Genomic DNA, 16,676 nt, shown 5'->3' with positions numbered 1-16,676 from the left:
CCCTGGCCAGGAAGGGCTGCACCAGGAGCTGCCATTTCGGGGTCATCCCTCACCCCACTGCCATCGCACCTGTGGGGTGAGCAGAGGTGCTGCTGCCCCCACACCTCTCCCTGCGCTGGCCCCTCTGCACTGGCAGGATGGCACCAGCATTTCCTCAGCTGCTTCTGCTCAGGGTCCCTGGCAGCCCCAGCCATGCCCTTAAGGGCTGCACACTGCCTGCATGACCCCATGGCTGAGATTCCTGACAGCCCTGCATGAGGCAAACCCTGCATCCACAATGGCCCCAGCTGCCCCACAGCACTGAGACACAATAAACCATCCCACAGCCACGTCTGCTCTGGATCACCATCCCTGTTCTGTGCTCCGGTTCCCAGAGGCGCTGGCAGCTCGGGCTGCGTGCAGGCAGGGAGGTGCAGGCAGCCGTCCCTGCACGCAGGCGCTGCCCCAGGGCAGGGAGAGGGCCCCAGCTCCATGCAGGTGATGCAGCCATCATCATCGTTCCTTGGTAACCATCCTGCTGGGCCTGGGGGCTGCATGATGTCCCCTCAGCAGCCATGGACTGGAGAACCAGTTCCCTCGGATTCCTTGTGCCAAGGAAGGGCTCATTTGCATCCCAGAGTGTGAAAACCTGGTGGGAAAAGCAGTCATGAGTCAGGACAGATGGGGCACCTGGACAAGGAAGGGGGCAGGGAGGATCACCCACGTGCCAGGGGCCACGGCAGGACCTGCTTACTCATGTTCTGGGTCCCAAGMAGACGTGCATGAAGCTACAGCTGAGGGGCAGCACCACGGCAGCAGAGCTCTCAGAACCCCTCAGACTGCTCCCACTACCGTGCCAGGACCAAGCCATGGGGTCTGTCCGCAGCCCCCACTCCAGGGAGTAGAGGGGCGAGTGGGGCTGGAAGGAAACCTGGAGAGGGAGTGGCAGCGAGCTGCGGCAGGGATGGGGCGGTGCCACATGGGGGACAGCAGTGCCTGACCGCAGCTGGCCTCCCTGACCCCGCAGGGCGCCCTGACCCCAAAGCGGGGCTTGGGCAGAGATAAGCGGGGTGGCTGGCGGGGCGCCGGCGGGTTCTGGGAACTGCCCCTCCTCCTGCCCCTCCTGCCCACAGCACAACCAGCCACCACAGCAGGCAGCCCGGCTYCAGCTGCCCTGGCACTTCAGGCACCCCTGCCACAGACAGTTAAACCAAGCCCCAGCTCAGCTCGAGACACGCACAACATCCCCAGCGGCACCATGAGCCTAGGAGCTTTCCTCCTCCTGGGCCTCCTCATCCTCGGGGCAGAGCCAAGAGTAACGCCAGAGAAGGGTGGTGAGTACCAGGAGTCAAACCCAGCACAGGCAGCCTGGGAGCAGCTCCTTTCTCCCCAGCCCCCGGGTCCCTGCTGTGTCCCCTCTGCCCCTGCTCAGCATGGGCTGACAGGGACTATGTCCCATCTGGCTGCAGCACAGCCCTGCTGCCCGGGGGATCCTGCTGCCACCCCAGGCTGCAGGGAATGTGTGCATGCCCTCACCCCCCTGGGCACCCCCTGCACCCCACGGGCACACACCRTCAGCTGCCAGGGGTACCACAGCAGCAGGGGCTGTGCTGCATCCCGGGCACAGGTGCCAGCCCCCGCTACAGGACCATGCCTGGGGCGGTGGTGCCCAGCTGCAGCGTGGCTCTGCCCACACCGAGACTACAGCCGGTGCCTCTTTGTTTAAAGCAAGCAGCTGCTGTTTGCAGTGAAACTCCGGCAGCGTCTGTTTGCAGCCCAAACACACGGCCGCGCCGCAGCCGGACGGGCTGTTGGCAAAAGCTGCTCCCGCCGCAGCCCCGGCTGGCAGCAGGAGCCGGGCACAGGCGCCAGCTGGAGCTCKCCTGTACCAGAGGCAGGGCTGTCCCAGTTTTCCCAGCATGGCCAGGAGGAGCACAGGGTGCCAGGAGGAGGAGGAGGAGGAGAAGGAAGAGGAGAGSACCGCAGCAGTAAGGAGTGTGCSGCTTGCAGTGAGGATGCCTGCGGCAACAGGAAGCTCAGGAATAAATCCTGGCCTCCAGCTAGTGCTGGCATCACCCTGACAGGGCCAGTGACATTCCTCGGGGCACTTGGTGCTTTGCAAGGGCACACGTGGGCCTGTGCCATGCCACACCGTGCCGTGCCATGCTGCGCTGTGCCACACAATGCTCAGCTGTGCAGGTCTTGGTGTGGGGTCCAGCAGCCCCGGGCCATGGTGCAAAGGAGTCTCCAGCCTCCCGGGCTGCAGTGCCTGCTCCWTTTCCCTGGCCCCTGCAGAGAGACCCACATCCTGCTCCCCCAGGGATGGCGGGTGAGGGGCTCTGGCACTGTCCTGACATTGCCATCCCGACGCAGGGGACTCCCAGAAACCGGGCAGGTGTCCACGGGACTTCATGCGCTGCTTGCGCCTGGAGTCCCCACTCTGTGCCAACGACTCCAGCTGTCCCGCTGGGCTCAAGTGCTGCCAYTGGGAGTGCCGGCTCCGCTGCATCCCCCCGGCAGAAGGTACGGCGCGGGGATACAGCCGCTGACACCGCCTCTGTCCCGGGGCAGCTGGYGCCCTTCTCCCTGCCCCATTCCCTGTGCAACCCCCATTGCGATGGAGCCGCTCTCTGTGCGCTGCTGGCAGCCTCCTGACCGCCCCTGGGATATGTGGAACGCTCTGGGAGGGGACACATGGAGGGATCGGCCAGGGGGAGGCAGAGAGGTCTGGCAGGGGCAGGTTTCCCSGTGCTGCCCTAGGACAGTGCAGTGCAGCCTCACCTGTCGGCCCCTCGGCGCTGCAGAGAAGCCCGGTGCCTGCCCGGCAGCAGCCCCTGAGGGGCTCATTGCCCCCTGCTCCTTCCCCTGCCTGGAGGACGAGGACTGCCTGGGAGCGCAGAAGTGCTGCTCGCTGGGCTGCGGCTCTGCCTGCCTGGAGCCGGCACGGGGTAAGGGCTCGGCAGGGACGGCTGGGAGCCCCGGCCCACCCCGCGGACCCTCTGTGCCACAGACTTCTCCCTGCCGCCCTAGCCCCTGGGGCAGCACACCCAGCTTCCCCTGCACCGGCAGCTCCTGGCAGCTGCCGGGAAAACCCACCCCGGGACGTGGCCACAAGCACCGGGAATATGTGGATCATGGCAGGAGCCAGGGACCCCCGGGGCAGGCAGGGCGGCCAGTGCGGGATGCTGAATCCTCGCACCCATTCTGCCCTGCCAGACCAGCCCGAGCCCAGCGAGGGCCCCGCTGTGCAGCCAGGACCGTTCCGGGAGCGCTGCCGAGGCGACGGCGACTGCCCCGACGCGCAGAAATGCTGCAACAGCAGCTGCGGCCACCAGTGTCTGCCGGGAGAGCCGGCCGGTGAGGCAGGGTGGGATAGGACAGGATGGGCAGTGCGGGCGGGGACATGGCTCAGAGGCCGGGAATGATGCCGTGGGGCAGAAGCCACCATGGCACAGAGCTGTGGCACAAAGGGGACMACTCACCCCACGGTTACCAGGGCGGGTTCTGCTGGGTCTGGGGTGGGGACCCACTGCACAACTCCAGGTGGGCACTGGAATGGGGAGGGAAGGGGCCATTGAGACCACCCTCTGGTGTGGCCACCATCCTGCTCTCATCCTGCTCCGCGGTGCAGAGGACACCAGCCCTGCTCCAGCCACTCAGCGSCCGCTGCTGCACCGCTGGGGATGCCTCCAGGACCAGGACTGTCCCCCGTCCTACGTGTGCTGTCACCAGCTGTGCAGCCGGCACTGTGTGACACACAGCCAAGGTGAGGGGGCCGGGAGCCACCCCAAAGGTTCGACAGCCCCATGTGCCCTGGTCCCCTCGGCTGTGTCTCCAAGCAGTGGCACTGCAGCAATCCCACGCCATGCCTGCAGGAAAGGATGGATTCTGCCCAGCCCGTGCCGGGCTGTTCCCTAGTTATGATTGCAGAGCCTGGTGCTGGCACGATGGCGAGTGCCCCCGCGAGGAGAAGTGCTGCCTGCGTGGCTGCGACTATGTCTGCCTGTCTCCATCCCAAGGTGCCAGATACGGGCTGGGGTGTCCCTCAGCTCCGGGGACTGTGACACTGGGTGGGGAAGACCCGCTGTTGCCGCTTGCGCCCCCAGCCCCGCTGCCTCCCGCCCCCAGAGAAACCAGGCATATGCCCGCTGGCTGAGAATGCCCCGCTGGCCGTGGCCCCGTGTGGCACCACCTGCACCAGGGACTGGCAGTGCCCGGGGGCTGAGAAATGCTGCAGCAGCAGCAACTGTGGCCACGTGTGCTCAGCGCCCGAACCAGGTGAGGAGATGGTCGCCAGAACGGCGATTCCACCGGGARTGCTGTCAAAGCTCCAGGGTGCGGGATGTGGGACGGTGCTGCCATAGGGCAGGCACTCTGATCCCCGGGTGCAGTCATCGGGGCACCCCGAGGCTGCAGAAATATGGTGCCCGCAGCACGGGGTGGTCGCTCCTCTTGCTGTCTCTTCCTGCCCCTCTCAGACAAACCCGGTGAGTGCCCAAAGGTGAGGCCGCAGCAGACATCGCAGCTGTGCACGGAGAYGGACTCCTGCAGCCACGACAGGGACTGTCCCCGGCAGGAGAAGTGCTGCTTCTCCGGCTGCGCCATGCGCTGCACCCGCCCTGCCCGAGGTGAGCGGGCAGCCCGGCCAGCAGCACAGCGCGGTGATGTGAGAGCAGGGCTGGGACCACTGCCCTCACCAGGGTCCCTTCCTCTGCTAGAGCACCCCGGGGAGTGCCCCCGGGCACAGCCGTGCTGGGACCCGCGGCGCCGGCGAGGGAGCCAGTGCGTGGATGACAGCGTCTGCCGGCGAGAGGAGAAGTGCTGTGACACCGGCTGCGGCTGGGAGTGCGTGGCCGTGCCCAGAGGTAGCGGGCACAGCCTGTGTGGGGGAGCTGGCCCAGCCCCCAAGGGCCGCCAGGTGAAAGTGGGTTGGTTGCCGTGCCCCTGCAGACAGCGGGGACAGAGGTGATGGGCCGTGCGTGGAGGAGTGCCAGGCTGATTCACAGTGTCCCCGGGGACAGCGGTGCACCAGCGTCGGCTGTGGCCGTGCCTGCGTGGACATCCYTGGAGGTGAGAACCAGCCAGGCCCTCCTGGAGCCATGTGAGGCCACCCTGGGGTGCCCCATGGTGAGATGCCCCAGGCAAGGTGCTCCCCAGCTCGGTGCTTGCCTTGCAGGCAGAGTGGGAGTGTGCCCCATCCCCAGGGATGGGGGCACCTGCTTGGACCTGTGCAACTTCGACGAGGAATGTCCCTGGGGCTACAAGTGCTGCAGCAACGGCTGTGGCCACGTCTGCACACCAGCCTCTCTGCAAGGTCAGCCCCTCACACCTGCCGAGCCCAGCAGGGACAGAGCCCAGGTCCCCTTGGCACCCACCCCCGGCGCATCCTGGCCCTTCCTTCCCAGTGAGGACCTCACACTGTGATCGCCCTGGAACTCTGAGCTGGGTCTGCCAAGGCAGCTGTGCCTGCGGGCTCTCACACCCTCCAGGGATACCATCTGCCCCCATCCTTCTATACATGCCTCCCCCTGTTTCTGTGCAAGTGATGAGCACACTCAGCCTCAGCCTCAGGGTCACCAGGTGACCATTGTCCCCTGCCCACAGAGCACGACACTGTGGCWGTGCCCCGGCACGGAGCCGAGCGGTGTTCAGAGGAGTGCGAGGCTGACTCGCAGTGTCCCTGGGGACAGAGGTGCACCCGCACCTCCTGCGGCCGCGTCTGCATGAACACTCCCGGAGGTGAGTCACAACAGACCTGGGTGTTGCCCCAGGAGATGTGGGGTATCCCTGCTGGGTGGCTCTTGGCAGGGTGCTCTCCCTTGCAGGCAGAGATGGAGAGTGCCCCGTGCCCGGGGGTGGTGGGAGCTGCCTGGATCTGTGCAGCCTTGATGAGGAGTGTCCCTGGGGCTACAGGTGCTGCAGCAATGGCTGTGGCCATGTCTGCACACGAGTGTCTGGTGGTAAGAGGCCTATGGCCACCACGATGGGGCCAACCGGGGCTAACACCAGGTCATGCGGGGTGCCAGCTGACCTGTATGAAGGGCACAGCCCTCAGCATGCTCCCATGTGAAGCCAGTTCCCAYTGCCGCCCCATTGCTCTGCTCCCAGCAGATGCATTTGCAGGGTGGGGGGTTCTGAAGTGATGTGGATCAGGATGAAGCTCTCAGGGAGCTGGCCAGCATGGCTGCAACCGTGGCCACTGGTCCCTCACTGCTGCAGTCTCGTTGCTCCCTAAAAGCACATTCTCCTTTTCAGATGCTGCGTGATGGGAGAGCAGCTTCTCTGCAGCAAAATGCCTTCATTAGGGGACATGGGACAGTCATGGGCCCCAGCTGGCCTGTCTCCTCCCCACCACTTCCAGCAATAAAGTGCATGCTTCGCCACCCCCAGCTGCCCCGTGTGGTCCTGGAGTGGCCTTGAAATCACCTGAGGCCCCCAGGGCAGGAGRTCCAGCCGGAGCTGGTGCCACGGGTCAGTGAAGCAGTGACACAGACCCAGGGCGGGTTGGGGACAGGCGCCACCCCAGGCATCCATTGAGGCAGGAGCTGTTCCTCCTTCRTTCAGCGGCTTCAGCTCCCAGCCAGGTCATGTCGGCAGCTTGAAGGCAGGATTGGGCTGGGAGCCCATCTGTGGCACCGAGAGCTGCAGCGGGGCGGCTGGGGGAGCCCTGCCATGCCATGCTGCTGGAGGCACCCACCCCCCAGTCCCCATCAGGGAGGGGTGCCCAGAGGGTCGGGCGCTGTCTGCTCCTGCCAGCACGGGCAGGAAGGATGAGACCCAGACGTGCTCATCCAAGGACCCGTCCTTGTATTGTCACAGTCCAAGGTGAGGGACAGGCTCCTCGGGTCAGGCACCGTGCGTAGGAGGGGCTATCCATGCTGGCTTGGGCACACGTCCCTGTCCTTAGGCCAGTGAGCATGCCAGGCAAGATACACGGCCACCCTGGCCCACAGCCCTCATTGCCACCAGCCCTGCGGGGAATGGCTCCCTGTGGGGTCAGGGATGTGGCCACCAGCAGCAGCTTCCCCCAGGCAGGGGCTGTGCAGAGGCCACTGCACGTCCTGGACCAGCACTAACGGGCACCGGGCACTGAGAGATGGGGACAGGGGAGGCATGGGAGCAGCTGCCATCGGTGGCACATGGCCCACGGCACATGGCTAGTTACTGACATGGGAACAGGCCTGGAAGCACTCGCCCTTGGTCTCAAAGTTGTTCCTGTTGCCGCCGCAGCCGCCGTAGATGAACTCCTCACACTGCTGGCTGGAGGCGTTGAAGAAGAAGCGGCGGAAGAGYGCCTTGCAGTTCCCACAGACTGAGGGCAGGTAGCAGAAATCTGCRTGATCCAAAGGGGACAGGATGAGTCAGGGCAGGGTGGGGACACCGCCACGCTCAGTGCTCTAAGACCCACAGAGAGCTCTGCACAGTTCTGGGTCCTTCTTACCACCAAACCCTTTGTGCCAGCACACAGCTGTGCACCCACCTGCCCGCAGCCCCACACCTAGCAGCATCCCCACAGCAGTGTGGTGACCCCTGGGGTCTGCAAGAGCCAGCAAGAGCTCAGGAGAACCCCAGGGTCCTCCCTTCCCAGTTTGCTACCCCACGTGAACCGACACCCCTCCTGTCACCCACCCCTGCGCGTGCCCGGCTGCCACTCCAGAGCCCCATCACCACAGCACTGAGCTCTCACCCCACACTGGCTCCTGGCACGTGTAGCCACAYTTGCTGGGACAGCACTTGGTGAATCCGTGGCAGTCAGCATCGCTGGTGCAGTGGGAGCAGGAGGCGCCCCTGTGGCAGGAGCTGCAGTCCTTGTCCAGCGGGTTCTCCACCTCTGAGATGTGGTAGCAGTACCCRGGCTTTGCTGTGGGACACAGGGGCCGGGACACTGGTGAGAGGCACAGAGCAGGGCCCTCAGCAGCCCCCAGTGCCCGGGGTCAGGCTCCACACACCCACAGCCCCTCACCCGAGTGAGCACCTGGCATCACTGCTGGGCAGCAGCAGCACCCGGAGCGTCCCCATGCCCAGGACACGAGCTGGCCACACTCACCTATCCCCAGCTCCTCTCGTCCAGYTGCGTGTGGGGCCGGGCTGGATCTCTTGGCAAGGGGAAGCAGGGCAGCAAGGAGGAGAAGGCAGCCAGGYGGCAGCTCCATGGTGCCCTGGATGGCCAGGTCTGGCTCTGGGTGTGGTGGGCTGGGATTTAAGGTGCGTGGGCGGGGCGGAGGGAGCAGGGCTGGTGCCTAAACCCAGCTAATTCCTGCCATGCAGGTAACAAGCCACACCCAGGCAGGGCCTGGTCTCTCTGGTGGCATCCTGGCCACAGCCCTCGAGCTGGGGGGACCGGTAGGACGGGACAGCTGTTCCTGCACAGCCCTTGGGGAGCCCAGCTGGGTGGCAACGGCATGCCCAGGCTGGGCTGGGGACACCACCGGTGACTGCCACAGCCTCCTGGAGACGAGCCTGTTTTGGGGACAGACATGGGGAGGTTGGCACTGGCCTCTCTATTGCCAGGGATCATGGCAGTGCCATGCCAGGGCACGGGAAGCCACAAGCTCTGGCACTGCTGTCAGCCAGGGAAGGGCTGGGGTGCAGAACACTCCAGCACCACTCTCCCTGCACTCCCTGYGGTGCAAGTCCTGGGGAAAGGCTGTGCCAGAGCTGTGTCCCTTCACCACTTTCTCCCACACTGCCTCAATCCCAAGCAGGATGGGCCCATGCACAGGGCTGAGCCTGTGGGTACCACCTCGCTGCCCACCACTGTGGCTGTGGAAGGCAGGTCCCACTGGACAGTGATGCTCCCATCCATTCCCATCCTGTAGACATCTTTGGCCCTTTGCCGCCTTCTTCATCATCCTCTCTCGGTTTGGGGCCGTGCCCTGTGCCCTCCAGCAGTGCCCTGCTCAGGGCAGTGGCTGCACGGTCCCTGGGCCACCCCTGGGGATGGGACAGAGCTGGCGACCCTCTCGGTTTCCAGGTGGGAGTCCGGACCCACGGCAGCGCAGGGCTCCGGGCGCTGAGCAGGGCGGCACCCGCCGGTACCCGTGGGGTGGGGTGAAACCTGCCAAAAGCAGGGAGAAACAGATTAAGATGTTCCCATTCAGCAAGAATAATTGTCTTCCTAATTACTGCCGTAATTACTGTTCCAAGGGGGAAGCGGAGGGCGAGGAAAGCTCCGTGGGGATGGGCCATGACAGTCGGAGTCGGGATGGGGTTTAGAGGGCGGTACCGAGCCTCGCCCACGCCCTGCCGCAGCTTTTTCTGCTTCTCCTCCGAAGCCCCAGGATGAGGGATGAGGTCCTGGCAGCGTCCCCGGCACGGGACACGGTGACGTGGCGTGTCCTCCCCAAGCCGGGAGGGACGTGCCAGAGGCGGTCGGTGATGCGGAGTCAGGGTGGGCAGCAGGACATTCCCTTGAGCAGGGACTTAGCGGCCACCCTTGGTGACCAAAATCCACTGGGGCTGAATTTTGCCCGCTATCTACCCAGGGAATCGCAGCGGCCAGCTGGTCACTGGTCTGACTGATGGTRTCTTCCAGAGAAGCCCCGGCTGTCCGTACGCCCAGTAACACCATGGCCAGGCTGGGACGACACCACGATGGATGTCCCAGGGATGGGGGGGAGTAGAGGGGCTGTTCCCAGGTAGATGTTGGAGTTGCACATGACAGAAAACCACTCCCCGAGGAGGACTTGTGYCGTATCCCCTGTCCTGTCCTGACACCAGGGACTCGCAGGGCGAGCGATGGGCGCAGCCGTGAGGGCAGAGCCACCAGCCAGACCTCCTGTATGGGAAAGCAGTGAGCGGGGAACACCCAGGAATGCGGCACCTCCCAGGGCGGGCACAGCGAGGGACACAGACACGGGTGATGATGTTCGCGGCCAGCCCGGGGCACACGGCAGGGAGGTGCCGAGGGGCACACGGGCTGCACACACACACGCACTGTCCACGCCCGGCTCCCACGAGTGCACACTCAGGTGCAGACTGCCCGGCCGAGTGCCCGGAGCCCTCCTGTCCCTCCCAAGGATGGGCGCTCCCGGAAGGGACTGTCAGGGAAAGCCCCGGCAGCTCCGGTGCCGWCCTTGGAACATTTGCAGTGTCCGGTGCGGCCAATCCCATGCAAGAGAGCCGGAGGCGAGAGGCAGCTTGAGCACCGTGTGACGGCAATCTGAGCTCCCACTGCCTCTGGCAAGGACACGGGACCTGTTGCTCCAGCCCTGCAGTCCTGGCGCTCACACAGAGCCCCAGCCCTGTCCCCAGCACAAGGATCCCGTGTCCCCGGACCTTTCCCGGTCTCCAGGTGTTGGCCCAGCGGGGCAGCAGCTGGCCGAGAGGTGCAGGGCTGAGCGTGGGGCTGTGGACCGTGTCTAGTCACAGGACGTCCCTCAGGAACCAGCCGGTGTTCCCAGAGGCAGAACAATGCCCGGAGAGCTGCCAGGGCACCACGGGCTGCTCCACAGMGCCCAGTCCGGGGAGCCTTCTCCCCTGTTTCACCAGGCCAGCCCCAAGCAGGGTCCCCCTCGCTGCTGCCTGCCCCGTACCTGTCTCCTGCAGTGGGGCTGCTCTTGTCTTGTGGCACAGCACAGCTCTCTCTGGAGCCCAGCACCAAGCAGCAGCACCTTCCAGCCTGCTCCAAGGCTTGTCCAGCAGCCACTGCCCGCAGGAGGGAGGGGACAGGAGGGTTCACGCTCAGATGGAGCGTGTCAGGTGCTGGGGCATGGGCCAGGTCATGGGGACCAACCTTCTGGCCCAGGAGGATTTAAACCCCTGCCTGTGCCTGGAGAGCAGCCCCCACGCTGCCCATCCATGCCATGCGGCTGCTGTCGCTGCTCCTGCTCCTGGGGCTCTGCTGCCTCTGGGCCCGGCTGGTCTCCCCAGGTGAGTGAGGGTGGGCACAGGTGGGCACAGGTGGGCACAGGTGCATGCAGAAGCCAGTGGATGCAGGAGGATCTGCAGCCATGGGCACAGAGACCACTGTGACCATGGCTGGGGGTGCAGCATTCTGCCAGCGCCATCCCTCCCATGTCTTTGCATGCTGCAAAGGTGACCCTGGGAGAGCTTTCTGGGATATCCAGAGCCCTCACCCCCAGGGCCCCTCTGTGGGGCCAACAGCTGTGCCCAGACATGCTGCAGAGCATGGATTGCTCATGGATTGCATGGATTGCAAATCCTGAGCGTGGATTCCTGCCTTGCCCCAGAATTCACCTAGCCCCCACCTGGACCCGGACCAAGGACCCAGTGAGTGCAGCCAACCCACACTGGACAGCCAGATGACAGCTGGACAGATGGACAGCCAGCCATGGAGCGCTCCATCAGCTGCTGGATAATCACCCAGACCCCCAATCCCACCTCTACCCCCTCACCTTCAGCTCTGTGCTTACCATGGGGGTCTCCATGCCCCCTACCACCCAGTAAACTCAGTCTGTGATGAACAGTGTCTGACTCCTGCTGTGTCTGTCTCCTGGTGAGCTCCTGMCAGCTTCTGAGGGACCTTCAGTCCCTGTGGGAGGGATGGGGTCCCTGTCCTTATGGCTGCTGGCCAAGCTCTGCCATGGCAGYTCCTTTTGGAGGATGCTGGGGGCCTTGGGCAAGGTGGAGCAACCCACCCTGGGGAGCCTCATGGGGCGGGTGGCACAGACCCTACAGGGAGGTTTCCCCTGGTCCAGAGGTGCTCTGTGGGTCCTGGGTGGGTGCCTGGCTGAAGCTGTCCTGGGGGACAGACCAAGAGTACTGCTCGGCTCTGGGGTCTGCTCACTCTTCCTTGCTTCATTGTTTCATTGCCAAGTGGTTGCAATGTGGTCATTTTCACACCCTCYGAGGTCAGTTTTGGTGGGGGTTTCACTCAGTTCTGTAGTCCATGTCACAATATGATTGTTACAGTTCACACATCAAGATCTATGGGCTGCCCACCCCAGCCATTAATTTTTAATTAACATTTAAGYTACAGCTTTGTCTATTCTATTATTAACATTCAGATTGTCAGCCMTGGGTTTCACCACACTCTTTGACCTACACAACACACCCAATAYGGTTCAGATAAAGTTCAACTTGCATCTCACAAGTCCAGCTGCTGATGTCATAAAAGCACTTAGCTATCTTGAAATTACAGAAATTTTTCAACAGTCATGATCATCATAGTTGTCATCACCATTGTCATCACCATCACAGTCACTGTCATTGTCGTCATTGCCATCATCTGCCTCACTGTCACCATGGTCAGATCCAGGATTCTTTCCCGCCTCAGGCTTTTCTGGCTTGCTCCCAATCTCTGGCTTCTCCCCAGGTGACAGCATTCCACCATCCCTGTCCTCATGTCTGGCTTCTCCCCCAGCACAGATTCCTCTCCAGATGCTCGTTTCCCACCACTCTCCAGCTTCCCACCAGTCTCCAGCTTTGCTACAACCTCTGGCTTTTTCCTAGTCACAGTCTTCCCTCACATTCTTGGTTTTTCCCCCTTAATTTGGTTTCTTGCCAGGGGAATTACTATAAACATTCAGTGAATGTTTACACCCCGGTGGGAGTTTGTTAAAAGTATATTGTCCCTTACCGAGGAAATGCAAATTTCTGTTTATCCTCCTCTAATAAGAGGGACATGGAGGACACATCTTTCATATCCAGGGCTGCCATCCATGGGTGTGTGGCTGGCTGCAGAAATCCCATTTTGTGCTGCAGCAGAAGTCGGTACATTAGCAATTGTTGAGTCAGGGAGTGCAGGTGCTGCACAGAGCACACATACACTGCATTTCTGTCAGGTTTAGAGCTGGCATTTGAGCCAAAGGACCATACCCTGCTGAATGGCAGACACCAGRGCCAGCCCTTCAGAACATCAAAACCCAAATGTTTTCATTGTGGTCTCTAACTGCAAAGCAAGTGGYTGACATGCACTTCATGCCAAGGTGTGCTTCTCACCCAGGAGCCATGAATTAACCTGGGTGGTTTGGCATTTGGCACTTGCTCTGTTTGCTCCGGTAACTTTAACTCTTTGCTGACTAGGTGGAACACCCAACAACATTCTGTTGTGTTAATATTGAATCTCATGCTCCYGTGTCTGTTAAACATTTCATTAATTCTTGACAAGGTCCAATTGAAATCAGAATGTCTGGATCATTATCACGTCTGCATTAATAGGATTCCACTTTCCAGATTTCAGTCTGGCCTGGCTTACAGCCATAGTGCTCTTGCAAATCAGTCATCGAAATCAAATCAATTTGGGTTGCTTTGGTGTATAATTTCCCACTCCTTCCCAAGGTCCTCTGGTTTCTTCTGTTTCTGTTATGAGTCCAGTTTCATATTCAGAGGGATTTGAAGGAAACAAAGAATCATCTTCTCCAAGGTTAACTATGGTCAGGGCTACCCCAAATGTTTCCAATCTTATTCTTCAGGGGTTAACAGTTTTCTAATCTTTACACTGTCAGGGGGACTGGGAGTCCACATAAACRTAATCTCAGTCTTTTCTTCTGAYTTTTATTTTTATTCCTTTTCTTCCTGTAGCTTTTCTTCCTTCTCAAGTTTCAAAGACAATAACCACACAGCCACTTTCCTGCCTTCTGTTTCTCTCTCAGATCTTGTCTCTCTCTACTGTAGTTTTTCCTATCCTAACAGGCAGTTTCTTGGCAGGTGCCTAATATTTTACAAAAAATTCCTTTGYCCTTTTCATCTTTTATACAGTCCCTGGCCACCTTTAGCTTTTCAGTGGTCACACAGGGCAGAGCAGGGTCCGAGCTAGAAATTACCTCAGGATGAAAGGTACCAACCCCACTCCTGAGATGCTGATTTTCCCAAGCTCAGTTATCCCATACATACCAATAGTCCATCTGCCCTGTGTATCAGTCCTGTAATCYATGCTGAAGGCAAATCAAAAGAGTCTCCTCAAAAGCCCCCTGTGTGGGCCACAACTCTGAAGATTTTGCCCCAGAACATCCAATAATATATGGTCACTACTCCTGGCATAATATCACTATGAGTTTTTGAGATCATTTAGTAGTGACAACTATTGTCCCCCAGATCTGCAGGACCTCAGTTAAGGGCATCCCCTTCTTTATACCAGGTACATTTCTCACCTTTTCTAAATTCCACAAAACTCAAACTCGTAGAAGGCAGGACTTGAACCTCCTTTAGAGATTTGACACTACTCAGTCCTTCCTTACTCCAGAGCTCCTGGGTGAAACCAGCCACTGCTGCAAATTTGGATATCTGGAGTTYAGAAGAAAACAGGCAAGTGACCGARTACCCCWYTTGGGTTGCCAARCTGTTAAAAKAAATTTTTGACACTAGGCTCTCACATCCACCAGATACATTTATTGACAAAGATCAATCACGAAATCTGGTAGCCTGAACTGGGTGCCACAGAAGAGGGACCCAAAAATCCCTGAAAATTCTGGGCAGTTATAACCTTACAATCTAAAATCTCCACCCCCCATAATCGGCACGATTTTCATTGCTATTGGAGTGATCATTTTCAWAGTMATTGGAGTCACCRTTTTCATTGCTATTGGAATTGTCCCCATAGACACCATCATCACCATCTTCACTGCTACTGAAATCTTSATCACSAACACCATCATCACCATCTTCATTGCTACCAGAATTGTCCCCATAGACATCATCATCACCATCTTCACTGCTGCTGAAATCTTCATCACCAACACCATCACCACCATCTTCATTGCTACCGTAGTTGTCACCATCAACACCATCATCACCATCTTCATTGCTATTGGAATTGTCACCGTTGACATGATCAACACCATCATCATCACTATGATCATCATCAATGTCATTGTCACCATGATTGTGGTCACTGCCATCACAAAGCTGATTTTTATTACCATCATCACCATCACAGTCATTRGCATTGCTGCCATCATCACCAGTTTCATTGCTGCTGGAGTCATGATTTTCACTGCTATTGTAGTCACCATTTTCATTGCTATTGGAGCTGTTGTTGTCATTGTCACCATCACCATCATTGTTGCCAGGCACCATGATGGGCTCTTTTCCAGGCTCARGGTGCAGGACACTTCCTGGCTGCCCTGGTGGTGGCCACCCATCTGGAGCTACTCCATGGAACTCTGTAGGAGAGCAGAAAGCAGCAGCATCAGCCCCAGCGTGCTGCCCTCCCACCCAGCAGCCCTGTTCTCCACGGTGCTGAGCTGTCTTCTCCCCTGCAGCTTTTCCCAGTGGGTTTTTAGGGCTCTGCCTGTCCTCTGCTGCCCTCAAGGCTGGGGCCACTCAGCCCAAGGCCACGCTGGTGCCTCCCAATTCATGGCAATGTTCTGGTGGGACTGGTGCCTAAGGGCACCTCCTGGGTGCCTGTGCCCCAGGGCCAGCAGCCACCCGTGGCTCCAGCTGCACCAGGGAGTCAGGGAGAGATGGCACTGTGCCACAGCCCACTGTGACAYTGAGGTGAGCCCCACATCACCCAGGCTCATCCCACCCTGCTCCCAGCACAGCTTCCTTGGCCCTCACAAGGCAGAAACCTGGCACCTGCCAGCACCCACAAAGCACCTGTGATTCTATGAAAATACAGAAAAATATTCTTACACATTCTTCCCACCCGCCCATACTTGCCTGCAATGGGTGCTGCCTGCAGCTGTGCCCACAGGGCGAGGAGCCCCAGCAGGAGGACGCTTCGTGCCATGCTGACGGAGTCTGTGTCCAGAGCTGTGCCAACCAGCAATTTAAAGTGCCTCGCAGGCAGCCCGGGTCCAGGAAAKGGAGGAGGCAGCCCACAGGTGACTTCAGGAACCTCCCACATTTGGCTCTAATTCTGTGTCCTGAAGAGCCACTCCAGCTCCACCCACAGCCAAGGCAGGAGACGGATCCAGAGTTGGCTGCACTCCGAGGAGGATCAGCAGAAGGACTGCAGGAGGGAAGGGGAAACTTGGACTGCACAGAGAAAGATTCTTCACTGTTACTTTCAATAGGAATCCCCACAATGACCTTTATCCACTGCAGTGGCCCCAGTGCCAAGCTCTGCCCTAGTGCTGGGCTCTGCTGCAGGCAGGAGCCTGTCCYGGCCCTGCCATCCACGATGGAACAGGACAAGATCACCTGGCAGCAGCATCAGGAGACTGTTTGCAGATTTTTGTAAGTTAAAGATTCAAGGGCTCATTTGAGCACCTGTCTCTGAACCATCCCATTCCCAAGCAGAGMTTTTTTGGTGTTTCTACTGTCACTTGCCAGGTTTAGGCACACAAATGAATAAGCTCAAAGTTTAAATCTGCAGGTGTGGGGTAAGAAAAATTAATTGGTTTGAGCTCAACATTATTTCTACAACTCTAAGCTGGCACCTGACAGGAGCACAGGAAAAGCAAAGTCATGCTCAAAGAGTTTTGAATCAACATCATGCCAAGATGATGCAGGGACAGTGCAAAGGAAAGGAGCAAAACTCTGCACAGATCTCCACAAATCTATGTGGGAAGAGGCCTCATGGCAAGAAAAATGCTTAAAGTACAGGTTTATCCTTCTCCTCCTGCCATGACTCAAGGTGGACACAATTCCTCCATGAACCACCCATATCCAGCRGAGATCCAGGACTCCACACCTCGCAGCTGCCCGGCAGAACCCGATGGCCCGGTGTTGATGGCRCGTTTCTGTGGCTGCTAATCGCCACCAAGCCGGCCAGCCCAGGGCAGGCAGTGCTGGCCAGCTGGTGTCAGCAGTGCCAACTCCCTTCCACGTAGCTGGCAAACCATCTGGAA

At 59.8% G+C, this 16,676-nt stretch overlaps 3 protein-coding genes across 3 annotated transcripts; 1 reads left to right on the top strand and 2 right to left on the bottom strand.

Moving 5' to 3' along the window:
- Positions 1–1,013: 1,013 nt before the first annotated feature.
- LOC130573520 (keratin-associated protein 16-1-like) lies at positions 1,014–6,470 on the top strand. Its single transcript, XM_057365990.1, has 14 exons — positions 1,014–1,313; positions 2,353–2,502; positions 2,784–2,927; positions 3,196–3,336; positions 3,611–3,745; positions 3,855–3,998; positions 4,108–4,257; positions 4,458–4,607; positions 4,698–4,844; positions 4,930–5,049; positions 5,156–5,293; positions 5,584–5,718; positions 5,805–5,939; positions 6,235–6,470. Exons 1-14 carry the CDS (start codon positions 1,238–1,240, stop codon positions 6,243–6,245), a joined length of 1,776 nt encoding a protein of 591 aa, XP_057221973.1. The 5' UTR covers positions 1,014–1,237; the 3' UTR covers positions 6,246–6,470.
- A 174-nt stretch (positions 6,471–6,644) lies between these two features.
- On the bottom strand, positions 6,645–8,173 carry SPINT4 (serine peptidase inhibitor, Kunitz type 4). Its single transcript, XM_057365984.1, has 3 exons — positions 8,027–8,173; positions 7,667–7,840; positions 6,645–7,312 (listed from the first exon to the last, which is right to left on the bottom strand). The coding sequence occupies exons 1-3, from the start codon at positions 8,130–8,132 to the stop codon at positions 7,137–7,139; spliced, it is 456 nt and encodes a 151-aa protein (XP_057221967.1). The 5' UTR covers positions 8,133–8,173; the 3' UTR covers positions 6,645–7,136.
- A 6,071-nt stretch (positions 8,174–14,244) lies between these two features.
- LOC130573506 (uncharacterized protein DDB_G0290685-like) lies at positions 14,245–15,805 on the bottom strand. Its single transcript, XM_057365973.1, has 2 exons — positions 15,544–15,805; positions 14,245–15,044 (listed from the first exon to the last, which is right to left on the bottom strand). The coding sequence occupies exons 1-2, from the start codon at positions 15,728–15,730 to the stop codon at positions 14,374–14,376; spliced, it is 858 nt and encodes a 285-aa protein (XP_057221956.1). The 5' UTR covers positions 15,731–15,805; the 3' UTR covers positions 14,245–14,373.
- Between the last annotated feature and the right edge of the window lie 871 nt (positions 15,806–16,676).

The sequence above is a fragment of the Malurus melanocephalus genome, unplaced genomic scaffold, assembly GCF_030028575.1.
Source record: "Malurus melanocephalus ecotype Western Australia unplaced genomic scaffold, MMel_1.1 scaffold_59, whole genome shotgun sequence".
Lineage (NCBI taxonomy): Eukaryota > Metazoa > Chordata > Aves > Passeriformes > Maluridae > Malurus > Malurus melanocephalus.
This window is presented reverse-complemented; position numbering and strand designations above follow the sequence as displayed.